This window comes from Papio anubis, chromosome 10, assembly GCF_008728515.1.
Source record: "Papio anubis isolate 15944 chromosome 10, Panubis1.0, whole genome shotgun sequence".
Classification (NCBI taxonomy): Eukaryota; Metazoa; Chordata; class Mammalia; order Primates; family Cercopithecidae; genus Papio; species Papio anubis.
The window spans coordinates 50,153,690-50,168,867 of record NC_044985.1 but is presented as its reverse complement, the minus strand read 5'-3'; the positions used below and the strand labels follow the sequence as shown (position 1 = coordinate 50,168,867).

General features: G+C 34.9%; 1 protein-coding gene across 2 annotated transcripts in view; it reads left to right on the top strand.

Moving 5' to 3' along the window:
• Positions 1–14,846, top strand: part of SCN7A (sodium voltage-gated channel alpha subunit 7) — a 95,233-nt gene extending 80,387 nt beyond the window's left edge. For both annotated transcript variants that reach the window (XM_009182369.4, XM_009182367.3), the window contains exons 20-25: positions 2,076–2,354; positions 5,228–5,281; positions 5,666–5,803; positions 8,068–8,172; positions 8,454–8,724; positions 11,777–14,846. In XM_009182369.4, coding sequence (XP_009180633.1) covers positions 2,076–2,354; positions 5,228–5,281; positions 5,666–5,803; positions 8,068–8,172; positions 8,454–8,724; positions 11,777–12,843 — 1,914 coding nt within the window. In that variant the 3' untranslated portion in view covers positions 12,844–14,846. The remainder of the gene's footprint in view (positions 1–2,075; positions 2,355–5,227; positions 5,282–5,665; positions 5,804–8,067; positions 8,173–8,453; positions 8,725–11,776) is intronic.
• Positions 14,847–15,178: the final 332 nt, after the last annotated feature.

Genomic DNA, 15,178 nt, shown 5'->3' with positions numbered 1-15,178 from the left:
TTATTTTCAAAAAACGAGATAATACCAATTCTTTTTCCTAATAAGTTTAGACATATAGGGAGGAAAAAAAAGTAACACAATCAGCAAGTTGTCTGCCCCAATTTAGAGAAAAGCAGGAAGAGATTTGCCAGGGAAACTGACTCTGTCAGAAATTAGGCCCTGTACTATTTAATGCTGTACATTCATTAGAATGGCAATGAGACAAGGCTGTGGACAATTCAAGGTCAGGAAAACAGTAGCCAGGCTTAGAGCAAAGTCGGGTTCAGACCTGAAGCCTCATCTCAACCTGTGGAAGTTCTGTAAATTATCGCTGAAGATATATCATTGAGTATATTAGGAAGCTACATGCTTATAAAAATAATGATTTATGTATTTAATAAGTTTAAGATCTTAGGTGCTGTCTACTTTTCAAATATATGTGTCAACTATATCCACTCTTTTTATCCACCATATGTGGATTTTCTAAAAGACATAGCATTTTTCTTTAGCAGAACCATTAATGGACCTTTCAAAATATTTAAAAGTATTAACAAAAGATCTAGTTTTAGAAATGAAAGTGTTACTGAAATCATAGTTAAAAGCCAAAATATTAATTCAAAGACAGACAACTATGGAATATCAGCAACAATATGCAGGCCAAAGTATTAGTATCTAGTAATGACTGAAGGAAGGAAAGGTTAGAATGGTAGAAAACAAATCAATGGTGCCTCAGGAAGAAAGTGAAAGAAGGTCAGGAAAGGGAAAGCAAAAGTATAAAATAAAGAGAGGACGGGCACAGTGGTTCACACCTGTAATCCCATCACTTTGGGAGGCCAAAGTGGGTGGATCACCTGAGGTCAGGAGTTCAAGGCCAGCCTGACCAACATGGTGAAACCCTATATCTACTAAAAAAAACAAAAAACAAAACACACACACACACACACACACACACACAGGCAAACAAAAAGAAGCTAAGAGAAAAATAAGTAGCGGAAATAGTAAAACATATTGTTATATTAGATATAGCAACTGATTTGCATTTGCCTTAGCAGCTTCAGTGGAGTAATAAGAATACAATTCTGATTTGAATTTTAAAGAGTGAGGTCAGTTGAGGAAATAATGACAGTGATTATAGATTATTGCTGGTATTCAAGTTTAGGTGGTGGATTCATCTCCCAAGCTTCCTACTCTGGAGTGATTCACCAGTGACACCAAATGGTTCAGTGCTGATTGAATCTTTGTGAAGTACAGCAACCCATTTAGTTTCCTGAAGCAATCTCTTCCCTTGGCTTCATTGACAGTACAATCTATTGGTCTTCTGATTCCCCTGACTACTCTTTCACATATTCTATTTCACTTAAAATGTATAATATATATATTTTAAGATAACCTCATACATACACATGGGTTCAATTATCTTGAATGATCATTTCTGGCACAATACAGGAAATCAATAAGCATATATACATACACACACACACACACATATTGAGTCAGCAAAATAATTATTTTTCTAGTGTTTGTACTAATCAGCTCTATTGTCATTTAATGATTTTTTTAGCACAAACATTTTAAGAATATCTGGATTTGAATGTATTTTCTTTTTTTTTTGGATGGAGTCTGGCTCTGTCGCCCAGGCTGGAGTTCAGTGGCGCTATCTCTGCTCACTGCAAGCTCCGCCTCCTGGGTTCAAGTGATTCTCCTGCCTCAGCCTTCCAAGTAACTGGGACTATAGGCACCCACCACCACGCCCGGCTAATTTTTTGTATTTTAAGTAGAGAAGGGGTTTCACCATGTTAGCCAGGATGATCTCGATCTCCTGACCTGGTGATCCACCCGCTTCGGCCTCCCAAAGTGTTGGGATTATAGGCATGAGCCACCATGCCTGGCCCAATTTGATTGTATTTTCTAAATAAAAATTGAATTGCTATTTAGGTTATTCCAGTACCAGCAAGTGGGCTGTTAAATCTTTAGATACAGCCTTTTAAGGTTTTTAAAAAATATGTCATTATATCAATTAGTATTTTTCAAACTGATCAAAAACTAAAACAGTTTCAGATTTCCTATCTAAAGTTTACATTTTTTATATATGCCAGGTGGTTGTGAGAGCTTTGATCAAAACAACCTTACCCACTTTGAATGTGTTTCTTGTCTGCCTGATGATCTGGCTGATTTTTAGTATCATGGGAGTAGACTTATTTGCTGGCAGATTCTATGAATGCATTGACCCAACAAATGGAGAAAGGTTTCCTTCATCTGAAGTCGTGAATAAGAGTCAGTGTGAAAGCCTTCTGTTTAATGAATCCATGCCATGGGAAAATGCAAAAATGAACTTTGATAATGTTGGAAATGGTTTCCTTTCTCTGCTTCAAGTAGTAAGTACACTTTTGACTTTTCCTTATTAATTATATATTCATCCATATTGTAGGTTGAATGCAAAGGACAAAATGTGGGTGATTAATACATTTGGTTATAAAATATTTTAGCAATTAGTAGATAAATGTAATGGGACATACAACTATCAGGGGAACCCACCCCCAATATTTCAATGTAGGTTCTTTCTATTTTCCATGTCAGCTGGCTGAGAAATAAAGAAAAAGAGTACAAAGAGAGAAATTTTACAGCTGGGCCGATGGGGGTGACATCACATATTGGTAGGACCATGGTGCCCACCTGAGCCTTAAAACCAGCATGTTTTTTTTTAAGGATTTCAAAAGGGGTGGGGGTGTACAAACAGGGAGTAGGTCACATGCTTCAAGGGGCAAAAAGCAGAACAAAGATCACATGCTTCTGAGGAAATAGGACAAGGACAAAATCAGAACTCCAATATGTTCAGCGGTGCACATATTGTCTTGATAAACATCTTAACAGAGAACAGGGTTCAAGAGCAGGGAACCTGTCTGACCAAAAATTTGCCAGGATGGAGTTTCCCAATCCTAGTAAGCCTGAGGGTACTGCAGGAGACCAGGGCTTATCTCAGTCCTTATCGCAACTGCATAGGACAGACATTCCCAGAGTGGCTGTTTATAGACCTCCCCGCAGGAATGAATTCCTTTCCCAGAGTATTAATATCAATATTCCTTGCTAGGAAAAGAATTTAGTGATATCTTCCCTACTTGCACATCTGTTTATAGGCTCTCTGCAAGAAGAAAAATATGGCTCTTTTTGCCCAACCCCACAGGCAGTGAGACCTTATAGTTGTCTTCCCTTGTTCCCTAAAACTCGCTGTTATTCTGTTCTTTTTCAAGGTGCACTGATTTCATATTTTTCAAACACACATGTTTTACAATCAATTTGTACAGTTAACACAATTATCACAGTGGTCCTGAGGTACCAGTGAGACATACATCCTCAGTTTACGAAGATAACAGGATTAAGAGATTAAAGTAAGACAGGCGTAAGAAATTATAAAAGTATTAATTTGGGAACTGATAAATGTCCATATTAAAATGAAATCTTCACAATTTATGTTCCTCTACCATGACTCCAGCAGGTTCTACATTCTAGGTCCCTGACTTCCTGCAACATACAACACTAGGCTAATTTAAAGAGACAGGCCAGGCACGGTGGCTCATGCCTGTAATCCCAGCACTTTGGGAGGCCGAGGTGGGCAGATCATGAGGTCAAGAGATCAAGACCATCTTAGCCAACATGGTGAAACCCCATCTCTGCTAAAAATACAAAAATTAGCTGGGTGTGGTGGCGCACGTCTGTGGTCCCAGCTACTTGGGAGGCTAAGGCAGGAGAATCGCTTGAACCTGGCAGGTGGAGGTTGCAGTGAGCCGAGATCATGCCACTGAACTCCAACCTGGTGACAAAGTGAGACACTCTCTCAAAAAAAAAAAAAAAAAAAAAAGAGAGACAAAAGTTAAATACTGTCCCTGCCCCATTGGATGAAGGAAGTGGAGATGCAAGTAAATTTAACAGAGGAAATACAGATACTGGCCCACACTATTTTTACCACCACTGATCAGGTTATATGGTAATGTATTAGTCAGGGTTTCCCTAGAGGGACAGAACTAATAGGATATATGTATCTTATTATATATATGTAATATATATCCTATTATATATTATCCTATATAATAATATATATTATATATCCCATTATATATTATTTATCCCATTATATATTATCCCATATAATAATATATATTCTATATATATTTTGTGTGTGTGTGAAAATATATATATATATATCTCCCATTAGTTCTGTCCCTCTAGGGAACCCTGACTAATACATTACCCCATAACTTGATCAGTGGTGGTAAAAATAGTTTGGGCCAGTATCTGTATTTCGTCTGTTAAATTTACTTGCTTCTCCACTTCCTTCATATATATATATAGGATATATATATATATATAGGATATATATGTGAATATATACACACACACATATATATATAAAAAGGGGAGTTTATTAAGTATTAACTTACATGATCAATGATCACAGGGTCCCACAATAGGCTGTCTGCAAGCTTGAGGAGCAAGGAGAGCCAGTCCGAGTCTCAAAACTGAAGAATTTGGAGTCCAATGTTTGACGGCAGGAAGCATCCAGTATGGGAGAAAAATATAGGCTGGGAGGCTAGGCCAGTCTCATCTTTTCACATTTTCCTGCCTGCTTTATATTTGCTGGCAGCTGATTAGATTTTGTCCACCAGATTAAGGGTGGGTCTGCCTTTCCCAGCCCATTGACTCAAATGTTAATCTGCTTTGGCAACACCCTCACAGACATGCCCAGGATCAATACTTTGCATCCTTCAATCCAATCAAGTTGACACTCAGTATTAACCATCACAGGTAATAATTATTTGGTCCAATCCAAGTCGCTACTTTTTATCTCTTTAGCATTTTGAGGAACTGTTACTCAGTGACTCAGTATCCAGCAGATGTGAAGAGTTGAACAATTCCTTTTATGTCTCTCACAGAAAAGAAAATGTATAGCAGCTACAAGTCACCATGACACATGGCCGCATGTATTTATTTACCATTTATATATTTGTTTCTCTATTTATCTTTTTCTAGTCATACTATCTTAAAATATTTTGTTACTAACTACAAATAAACTAAGTACTTGAAATAGTTGTTAACAGACAATATAATAATGAAAATGTTGAGAATCCCAATTACACAGTATATGGAAGTGTGGCAAACCTATGCCAAATGTTTCAGTGCACTAATAACAGATTGAGATTTTACTTTTTATTTGCCAGGAAGCATAAATTTTAAATGCATGTCATTTTTACAGGCAACATTTAATGGATGGATCACTATTATGAATTCAGCAATTGATTCTGTTGCTGTAAGTATAATATCATTTTAAAGTCATTGTTAGGATACAAGCAAAGTCATTTTTGCAAGTTGAGCACAGGACACCAGTAATAATGAATAGAAATTAAACGCTTTTCAGATTGGATATTTCATTGGCAGTGAAATTCTTCCAGAGTTATTATATACAATGATTGAGGTCCCATAGGCTCATTTGAAAGGTTACCAGATTTTGCAACAATGGTTAAATGAATGAAATGAACTTTAACATTCATACAAAGCAATGATATCCTTTTGCCAAAGAGCAAAAAGAAAACAGTTTCTTAGGTAGCATTGTTGGGTTTTCTTGTCATAAATTGTTTTATAAAACTTGTTTTAAAAAGCCGATATCAATAATTTGCTTATTTTAAACTTCTAGGTAAATATACAGCCTCATTTTGAAGTCAACATCTACATGTATTGTTACTTTATCAACTTTATTATATTTGGAGTATTTCTCCCTCTGAGTATGCTGATTAGTGTTATTATTGATAATTTCAACAAGCATAAAATAAAGATAAGTATAAATATTATTTGTTTATCCAGTGTCTGAGGAAATAAGGCATATACATAAATATATAAATGCCCTGCTTCAAATAATTGGCTTTGGATTCAGCTTAATGTCATTTTTATTTGACATGTATCTTAAAAAATCATGATTAATGTTCCTGCACTTTGATAAATGTTGCCAAAATGTTCATCTTTACATTGACTTTTAAATCCAAAATATGTACTACACAGTCAAGTTTAAAAGTTAAAAATTATAAGTGTCTGTGTAAAAATTACAAGTGTTTTGAAAATAGTGATGTACTGAAAAATAAATACTGTAAGTAAAATTTTCTATCTTAACAAATATGTGAAGAGTTCCAGAAAAAAAGCACTCTTTTACTCACTGTTATATTTAAAGCCTTCACAGTCAGCCAGCATGAACATCTTTCTAAGTTAGAGTAGTTCTTTCTGCTAGAAGTAGAGAGAGTCATAAATCCTAATTGGGTGGCCTAAGTAGGAGTGCTTGAACCCGATAAGACAGAGTTCAGAGACAGAATTGAATAACTACTGTTTCATGCCATTTCTAAAAAGCGACTTCCTTCAGAGCCTCCACAAATGCGAATGACTAAAAAGACATGTAAGTCGAGTTGTTTTACACAGGCACCTAATCTCTTTTGGGAAGCCTTCCAAAAAAGTCAAAGGAAAGAATAGTTTAATTTTGAAATTTTTTTCTTCAGCCATGTAATCAAACTTTAGCCATGTGTAAAATCTGGTACAGTAGACCCTCCTTATCCAAGGGGACTTTGTTCCAAGACCTCCAGTGGATGTCTAAAACTGCAGGGTAGTACCTAACCTGATAGCTGTAAATCAAAACATGTTTCTGTTCACGTTAAGATGGCTTTTCCATGACTAAGGCTTATCATGCACTCTGGCCATTTGCAGTTTGAAGTATAACAGCAAATCAAGCATACATTTATTTTTCATTCTTCACAATTTCATGGACAGAAGATTCATTCATACCATAGATTTGGCAGCCTCAGCATGCATATATATATATATATATATATATATATATATATATATATATTCTTTCCTTAAGTCAAGCACTTTCACCTTTTCTCTTAAAGGAAGCACTTTGCAGCTTCCTTTTGGCATATTCGAATGCCAGCATCACTTCTCTTACATTTTGGGGGTTATTATTAATTAAAATAAGGATTATTTGAACACAATCGCTGCGATAACAGAGATAGCTGCAAAGTGACTAATGTGTGGGTGGCATAGACTGAGTGGATATGCTGGACAAAGGGATGATTCACATTCCAATCTCCACAGAGCAGGATGGCACAAGATTTCATCACACAACTCAGACCCACATGAAATTTAAAATGTATTAACTATTTATTTTTAGTATTTTTCATGCAATAATTTCCAACTGTGGTTGACCATGGCTAACTGACGCTGTGGAAAGTGAGACTTCAGATAAGGGGGGAGTACTGTATATCACTCTTGAGTCTCCACCAATGAAATAGGAGTAGACAGCTGAGTGATCAAATGTGATTTTGATTGAATGCTTCAGCTTTCTACGAATATCAACCCTGCAGGATAACATACTAAGATTTGCTTCTAGGCTTCGAATTGGTGTTTGCCATCAATTTAAGCGAGCAGGTCCTGATTTAGAGCAGTAACAATTCCTAATTCCTAGGACATGACATTATTCGCTTCACATATATTACATAAGATACTGAAATTAGCACTATAAACACAAAAATTAATAAGTCCTCAAACGTGCTATGAAGAAGCAAGCACAAGGTACTTTTGGAATAATAGTAAAAAAAATCTTCTGATAGTATTTGAAAAATAAAGCAATATACAGTCATATAAAAATGATCACATATGATCATTTCTGTTTATTTGTGCTTATTAAAAGATACAAATCAACTTTTCCTTTAGCTGTTGAACTCAACCTTTCTTAGTAAATATTTCCAGATATCCCCTGCTGTTTCTCCTTTGCCCTCTTCTACAACCCTATGTGAAAATAGAGTTGACGCTTCCCTAAGAGAGTGCCCGTAGAGATTACTGAATTTCTGTCACTATCGGTGTGTATTCTGTATGTGCTTTGTATGGATTTTTGGGCAGAAAGTCAGACATGTTCAAACATGATTTCATTCACTGCAGTTAAGCCTTTCTTTAGAAGAGTAAATTAATAATTGCCAAGTCTTTAAAATGCATACTAATATAAGGGAAAATTTGGATTAAGTGTGATTTTAATATATTTTTCTTTCCTTTTTTTACCTGGGAGGCTCAAATATCTTTATCACAGTTAAACAGAGAAAACAGTACGGCAGGCTGAAGAAGTTAATGTATGAGGACTCTCAAAGACCAGTACCTCGCCCACGAGTAAGAAAATGTCTAGATTTTTTGAAACTTCAATGGAGGTGTTTTTTATATATTATTTTAAAAGCCTTAACAAATGCTTTTGACAAAATTTTTGTGTCCCTTAACAAAGCTTTTCGTGGTCATTTTGTTTGTTTGTTTGTTTTTACTATATGTTATAGTTTGACAAAAATTTAGGTTCACACTCTCGTTTATTTTGGGAAGAAAGTTGTAGAGTATAAAGACCATATATATGTATATGTATCCTATTAATGGGACTATTACACCTGTTTTTTTACCCACAGAACAAACTCCAAGGATTCATTTTTGACTTGGTAACAAGCCAAGTTTTTAATGTCATTGTTATGGTTCTTATATGTTTCCAAGCAATAGCCATGATGATAGACACTGATGGTCAGAGTCTAGAAATGTACATTGCTCTCTACTGGATTAACTCAATTTTTGTTATGCTATATACTATGGAATGTATACTGAAGCTCATCGCTCTCCGTTGTTTTTATTTCACCATTGTGTGGAACATTTTTGATTTTATGGTGGTTATTTTCTCCATCACAGGTGAGATTTTCTTTAGTCAAATTTTTATTCATAATAATAGTAATTCAAGCAAGCTCTTACACTAAATATCTCATGAAATATAGTCTCCTAATAAGCAAAACAGATAGGGATCTTCTTTTATTTTCAACAGGAATGCTTCACATTTGTATTCATACATGTACCACCCATGCCTGATAGAGATAAGATGTTCAAAAATATTTCTTGGACTAATAACATAGACTTTGCATCACAAGCCACCAGGTGAATGTTTAGTCACCCCTTCATTCTGTAATATACATTAATTTTCTGGATGACAGTAGAAAGATCTTTATACCTTAGAATGATGTAACCTTTCAAGTCTGCTATTATTTCCTTCCCTCTAATCTCTAAAACTATTTATAACTTATACAATACTAGAGTTTCAGGCTTTAATAAATTTGTTGCTTGTTTTCTCTTACTTAGGAGATCTCTCTCTTATTTAATAAATATACTTGATAATTCTCTTTGTGAATAAAGGCTGTATTATATGCAAAAAAATTAGTAGTAAACAAGATAGGTATAATTTCTGTGTACACATAGCTTACAGTCTATTAAAGGATATAGATAATTAAACAGTACATTAATATGTGCTATTAAGGTTATGGTAGGGAAGGCACAGGGTGCTGCAGCAGCATAGCAGAAGGAGGTCACCTAATCAGTGAGTAGAGGTCGGAGAAAACTTTATGGAAGACGTGAAATCTAATTAGAGACTTTTCAGATAAGGAGATAGCCAAGCAAAGAATTTAGTGTCAAAGAGTTTCGGGCAGAGAGAAGTTTGTCTGCTTCCCCATAACACACATATTATGATGTAAGTTCCATGAGAGTAGGAACAATATTTAGGTTTACTGCATCAAGCACTATTCTATGTATTGAGTAGTAGAAAATGTAGATAAACTGTTTTCCCAGATGTGCTTCCAAATATTCACTCATTCAGTTGATAGTGGAAACAATGCAACTAACTACTGAAAAAAACCGTAAGTTTCAGAAAAGAAGAAACTATCAGAAAAACTGATAGAAAAGTGTGTGACGACAGGAGGGAGCTGATAGGAAGAAGGCAGAGGAAGGATGGAATTAGAGTCCTGTAAGACTGAAGGGGACTTCATCAGAGAACTGGAACAAAAAGCAATTGCAGTCAGAGAGAAAGTAGTTTGAATTTGAAATTTCAGAAGGCAAGGTATCCTGGGTTCAGAATGTGATTGTAAGTGTGGATTTGTAAAATTATGGAGAAGAATATAATAACTTGAGAAGACCAAAGACAGAAAGTAGCTTTTAAATGGATTGTTGATGGTAGATGCTAAGGTGAAATGAGAGAGATTGAGCCAATTATTGAAGTATTCAATGAATATGAATGAAGAATGAGTAGACTATAGAGCCAAGGAATGGTAGAAAATGATATAGCTGAATGGCATGACCCACAGTGTCAAAAATCTCTTTCTTTATAAAGATAATAGGAAGGAAAAGTGACCAGAAATCATATTGAAAAGAAAGAAAGATATATATTTTTTCTTTCTAATCTGAGGAAAGTGGAGTGGGGAAGAATGAGCTCCCTGTATTTGAGAGGGTTGCAAGGGAAATAGAGGCTTCAAGATAGAGCCAGATTTAGCCATCATCCTCTGCAAACTGAAACAGGAACAGAAATCCAAACACTACATATTCTTACTTATAAGTGGGAGTTGGACAATGAGAACACATGGACACCGAGAGGGGAACAACACACACCAGGGCCTGTTGGAGGGTGGGGCGTGAGGGGAAGGAACTTAGAGGACTGGTCCATAGGGGCAGCAAACCACCATGGCACATGTATCACTGTGTAACAAACCTGCATGTTCTGCACATGTATCCTGGTGGTTTTTTTTAGAAGAAATAAAGAAAAACAAAATTTAAAAAAAGAACCTCTCCCCCTAAAAAAAAAGAGATTGGGTTAAAAAATTAGTGATGAGAATGCAGAGGAATTAATTCACAATTTAGTGATACTTCCATCATAATGAAAGAATTTGGAAGGTTGAAGGGAAATGAGAATTTAGGTCAGAGTAGAAGATTCACTAAAGCACTATAGAGATAGGGTATTGACGGGATAGAACATCAGCGAGAAATGTTATCTTAGGCAGAGACCAAGTTTAACAGAAATGTGAGACATGATTCCTCCAGATTCAACAAACCTACCGTATCACTTAGAAGTCTCTTGGGATTCTTCCTTCCACTACCGTCTCAACTCAAAATAAACTACATTCTCTCTAATACTTCCAGAGAACATGTCTTTAATGTAATTATAATTTTAACTTGTTTGATAGTTCTTGTGTTAATCACTGCCATACTTCCCTCATCTAACTACCTCAGTTACAAAAAAGTTCTAAAAAAGAAAGACTTATTTATTCAACTCATATTTAAAGTTCCTGGAGCCCCAGTACTATTTATGAAATAAAGAAATTAAATTATAATCTATGAATCATGAAATGCCAGACATTTCTGTAATTATATTTACCAATTAGGTCTTTCTGCCTTATAATTATTTTAAATGTCTATCACTAGTTTCTAAATTATAAGGTTCCTGAAGACAGAAATCATGTCATTCATCTTTGCATATTGATGTGATATATTTATTGGGCATTCAATAAAAGTTGCATATTTTTGATCCAATAGCAATAAAAATTTATGATCCAATTTCTTGATCCAATAGCAATAAAAAATTTCTTGATCCAATAGCAATAAAAAATTGACTATTGTCCTACATTACAGAATCAGGTCATCTGTAATTCCACAACTGCTTGATCTGTGCTACTCTTAGATTATGTTACAGAAAAATAATCTTCCAAATTTAGCTAGATACCCTAAGCATTGATACAGTTGGTGTTTGGCCGACCCAAACTTTCAACATACTAACTGTTAAATGAGAGTGATTAGTAAAATGGAAGGGATCAATAAAGGATTAATAAAATTTAGGGAAAAAAGATTAAGTGTAAAATAATTTATAGTCCTCAAAATACAATTGTGTTTGAATAATTGTATAGCCTGTTTTATCTTTTCCCACCCCCAGGACTATGTCTGCCTATGACAGTAGGATCCTACCTTGTGTCTCCTTCATTTGTGCAACTGATACTTCTCTCACGGATCATTCACATGCTGCGTCTTGGAAAAGGACCAAAGGTGTTTCATAATCTGATACTTCCTTTGATGTTGTCCCTCCCAGCATTATTGAACATCATTCTTCTCATCTTCCTGGTCATGTTCATCTATGCCATATTTGGAATGTACAATTTTGCCTATGTTAAAAAAGAAGCTGGAATTAATGATGTGTCTAATTTTGAAACCTTTGGCAGCAGTATGCTCTGTCTTTTTCAAGTTGCAATATTTGCTGGTTGGGATGGGATGCTTGATGCAATTTTCAACAGTAAATGGTCTGACTGTGATCCTGATAAAATTAACCCTGGGACTCAAGTTAGAGGAGATTGTGGGAACCCCTCTGTTGGGATTTTTTATTTTGTCAGTTATATCCTCATATCATGGCTGATCATTGTAAATATGTATATTGTTGTTGTCATGGAGTTTTTAAATATTGCTTCTAAGAAGAAAAACAAGACCTTGAGTGAAGATGATTTTAGGAAATTCTTTCAGGTATGGAAAAGGTTTGATCCTGATAGGACCCAGTACATAGACTCTAGCAAGCTTTCAGATTTTGCAGCTGCTCTTGATCCTCCTCTTTTCATGGCAAAACCAAACAAAGGCCAGCTCATTGCTTTGGACCTCCCCATGGCTGTTGGGGACAGAATTCATTGCCTCGATATCCTACTTGCTTTTACAAAGAGAGTTATGGGTCAAGATGTGAGGATGGAGAAACTTCTTTCAGAAATAGAATCAGGGTTTTTGTTAGCCAACCCTTTTAAGATCACATGTGAGCCAATTACGACTACTTTGAAACGAAAACAAGAGGCAGTTTCAGCAACCATCATTCAACGTGCTTATAAAAATTACCGCTTGAGGCGAAATGACAAAAATACATCACACATTCATATGATAGATGATGATAGAGATGTTCACGCTACTAAAGAAGGTGCCTATTTTGACAAAGCTAAGGAGAAGTCACCTATTCAAAGCCAGATCTAATCCCACTTACCACCTCTTTGCATATTTCTTCACATATCTGAAAATGTTGAAAGCCTAAGCCAGGAATAAAAGATCAGAAAAAATAGAGATAATAATCAATTCTTTACAGCCCATGGTAATTAAGCTTATATTCACAAGACTTCATGCCAATTCACTTTTTAGCATTATATCTAACAAGTCCAGAGAACCCTTAATATTGCTGCAGTGAGTTTAAAGTGGGTTAAAGTGGCCATTTGACAATCTCATGTTTGTTTTCTCTACATGGCTTACATGATGTGTGCCTTCTAGGGAATGAAGGGAAGTGGTGATAGAGATCAACAGCAGCAGGGGCTTTCTTGTATATTTTATGTATAATTTAATAGGCTTCAAGTCACCACTATTAAGACTCACAGGTAAGCAAATACTTTCCTGATGTGGGATGGTGAAATGCTACCGGCTATTAAATCATCAGCTTGCCTAGACAAATGTCAATTGGAAGAAAGGAGAGAGCAGTTCTTTAGAAAGTGCCTTTGAGATCAGCCTCAGAGATTCTTGGGCTAATTAAAACTGCATTTGAAAAAGATTGGTTGAAGCTCTATGTTTATTTTTGTATGTTCTTGTTTTCTTTTCATTTTGGAACGGGGAATGAATAGGATTTCATTGTGCTCGAGCTCCTGGTTTCTCATCTCTGGCTAGTTCCACCTAACCTCTGGCTCTCGAACTGGGCAGATTCATAAAACAGGAAGCATAAAGGAGAGTTAAGGCCTACATTTTTTTGCATTTTCTTCTCATTTCCACCTATTTTTTAAAAAAGTATACATTTACTAAAATGATGTAATAGATAATATGTTAATAGACTCAAGCTTTACCTTATTATGAAATTGATGTATTTTTACCAGTTATTTCTAATGTAACATTAAATATATAAGATCTGACAAATGTATGTTTAAATATGAATTAGAAGAGTTGAGAGCTACCATTATGTACAGGGATTCTCACAGTGTCTTGACCCTTAACTGGGAAGTTGTGGCAACTTTAAGGTACTTTTTACCGTACGTTATAATTCTTTATAACTTAGAGAAAGACAATGGTCACTCAAACTATGGGAACTATGAATTAGGAGATAAAAGTTTAAATTTGTTGTTGTTTTATAACATTAGTATGTACAAGTGAGTTTTCCCTTATATATTTACATTTTCAATGTTTTTAATCTTATCATATACATCAATACTCTATAAAATGTTTTATATTCAAAGAACTGTAAAATCCTAAACATTAGTTTTCACTATTGAAATTATTTTTTAAATATAGACATAAATAGTTGTCCTTTGACTTATTCATATAAATATAGTCATTTACTTCCATGTAGTTTGAGATTCTGCAAGTTATTCCGACTGTATGAAGATTGATTTCAGTGAGCCTGCTAAGTCCTAAAAGATTCAGAAAGAAAATTTATGTTATTGATTTAAATATCATCCTTTAAGTATGTTATGTAACATTCCATATAATTTATGGATCAGTAATTGTAATTTATTCTGAATGCATGATCTCAAGCCTTAATTATTATAATCTTTTTTTGCCCCTCAGAAATTGAATAACCTAACCAAGATGCCTTTAGGGGATGCCCTAAATGAATGTAATTTCAGGGTGTTTTTTTCCTCTCTAAGTGTTCCTTCCCTTTCTCCCCCTGCTCTCCATCATGTTATGGGGACCAGTGAGGAACCAGTGTTGACTTGGTGAAAATGTGACAGTTGGTGCTTTATCTAAGCTTCTCTGTTTTCTATTTCTTGGGAATCCTTTACTGTGGAAACTGCTTCAGATACTTAAACTGTTCATAACTTGCTTCTGTAGATTGCATAAAGACAACAAACTGATTTTAGTTTGAGAAGTATGTCTTTTACTTGTAAACCTTGTTTGCCAGTTAGCTTCCAAAAGCTGTGTAAAGAGTTATTTTTAACAAAGTCTTAACAATATGTTACCTTTTAGATACTATAGAAAATAATAAATGTAACTTGTAAACCACATTAAGCTATGTTTGTTTTTAATTTGATAAATCATGTTGGCAACTTTGTGTAGTATACTTTTAAAAAATAAGCTTTACATTGAAGTTTGTTAAGTCAGGCTTAAAACTGGAAACAGTTGTGCTCTCTTTAGATCACATAATTTTGTAAAACAAATTTTAGTAAGCTTACCAGAGGCCCCTACACATTAACAAGATATAAAAAGATCACTCTTCTATCAAAATTATAATGATAATTTTACTAGATATATTTTCGTATTATTAGAATTTGCTTTCTGGAAGAAAATACTGAAATTAAATTTATTGGTACACTACTATTTATCAATTTCTGCATCT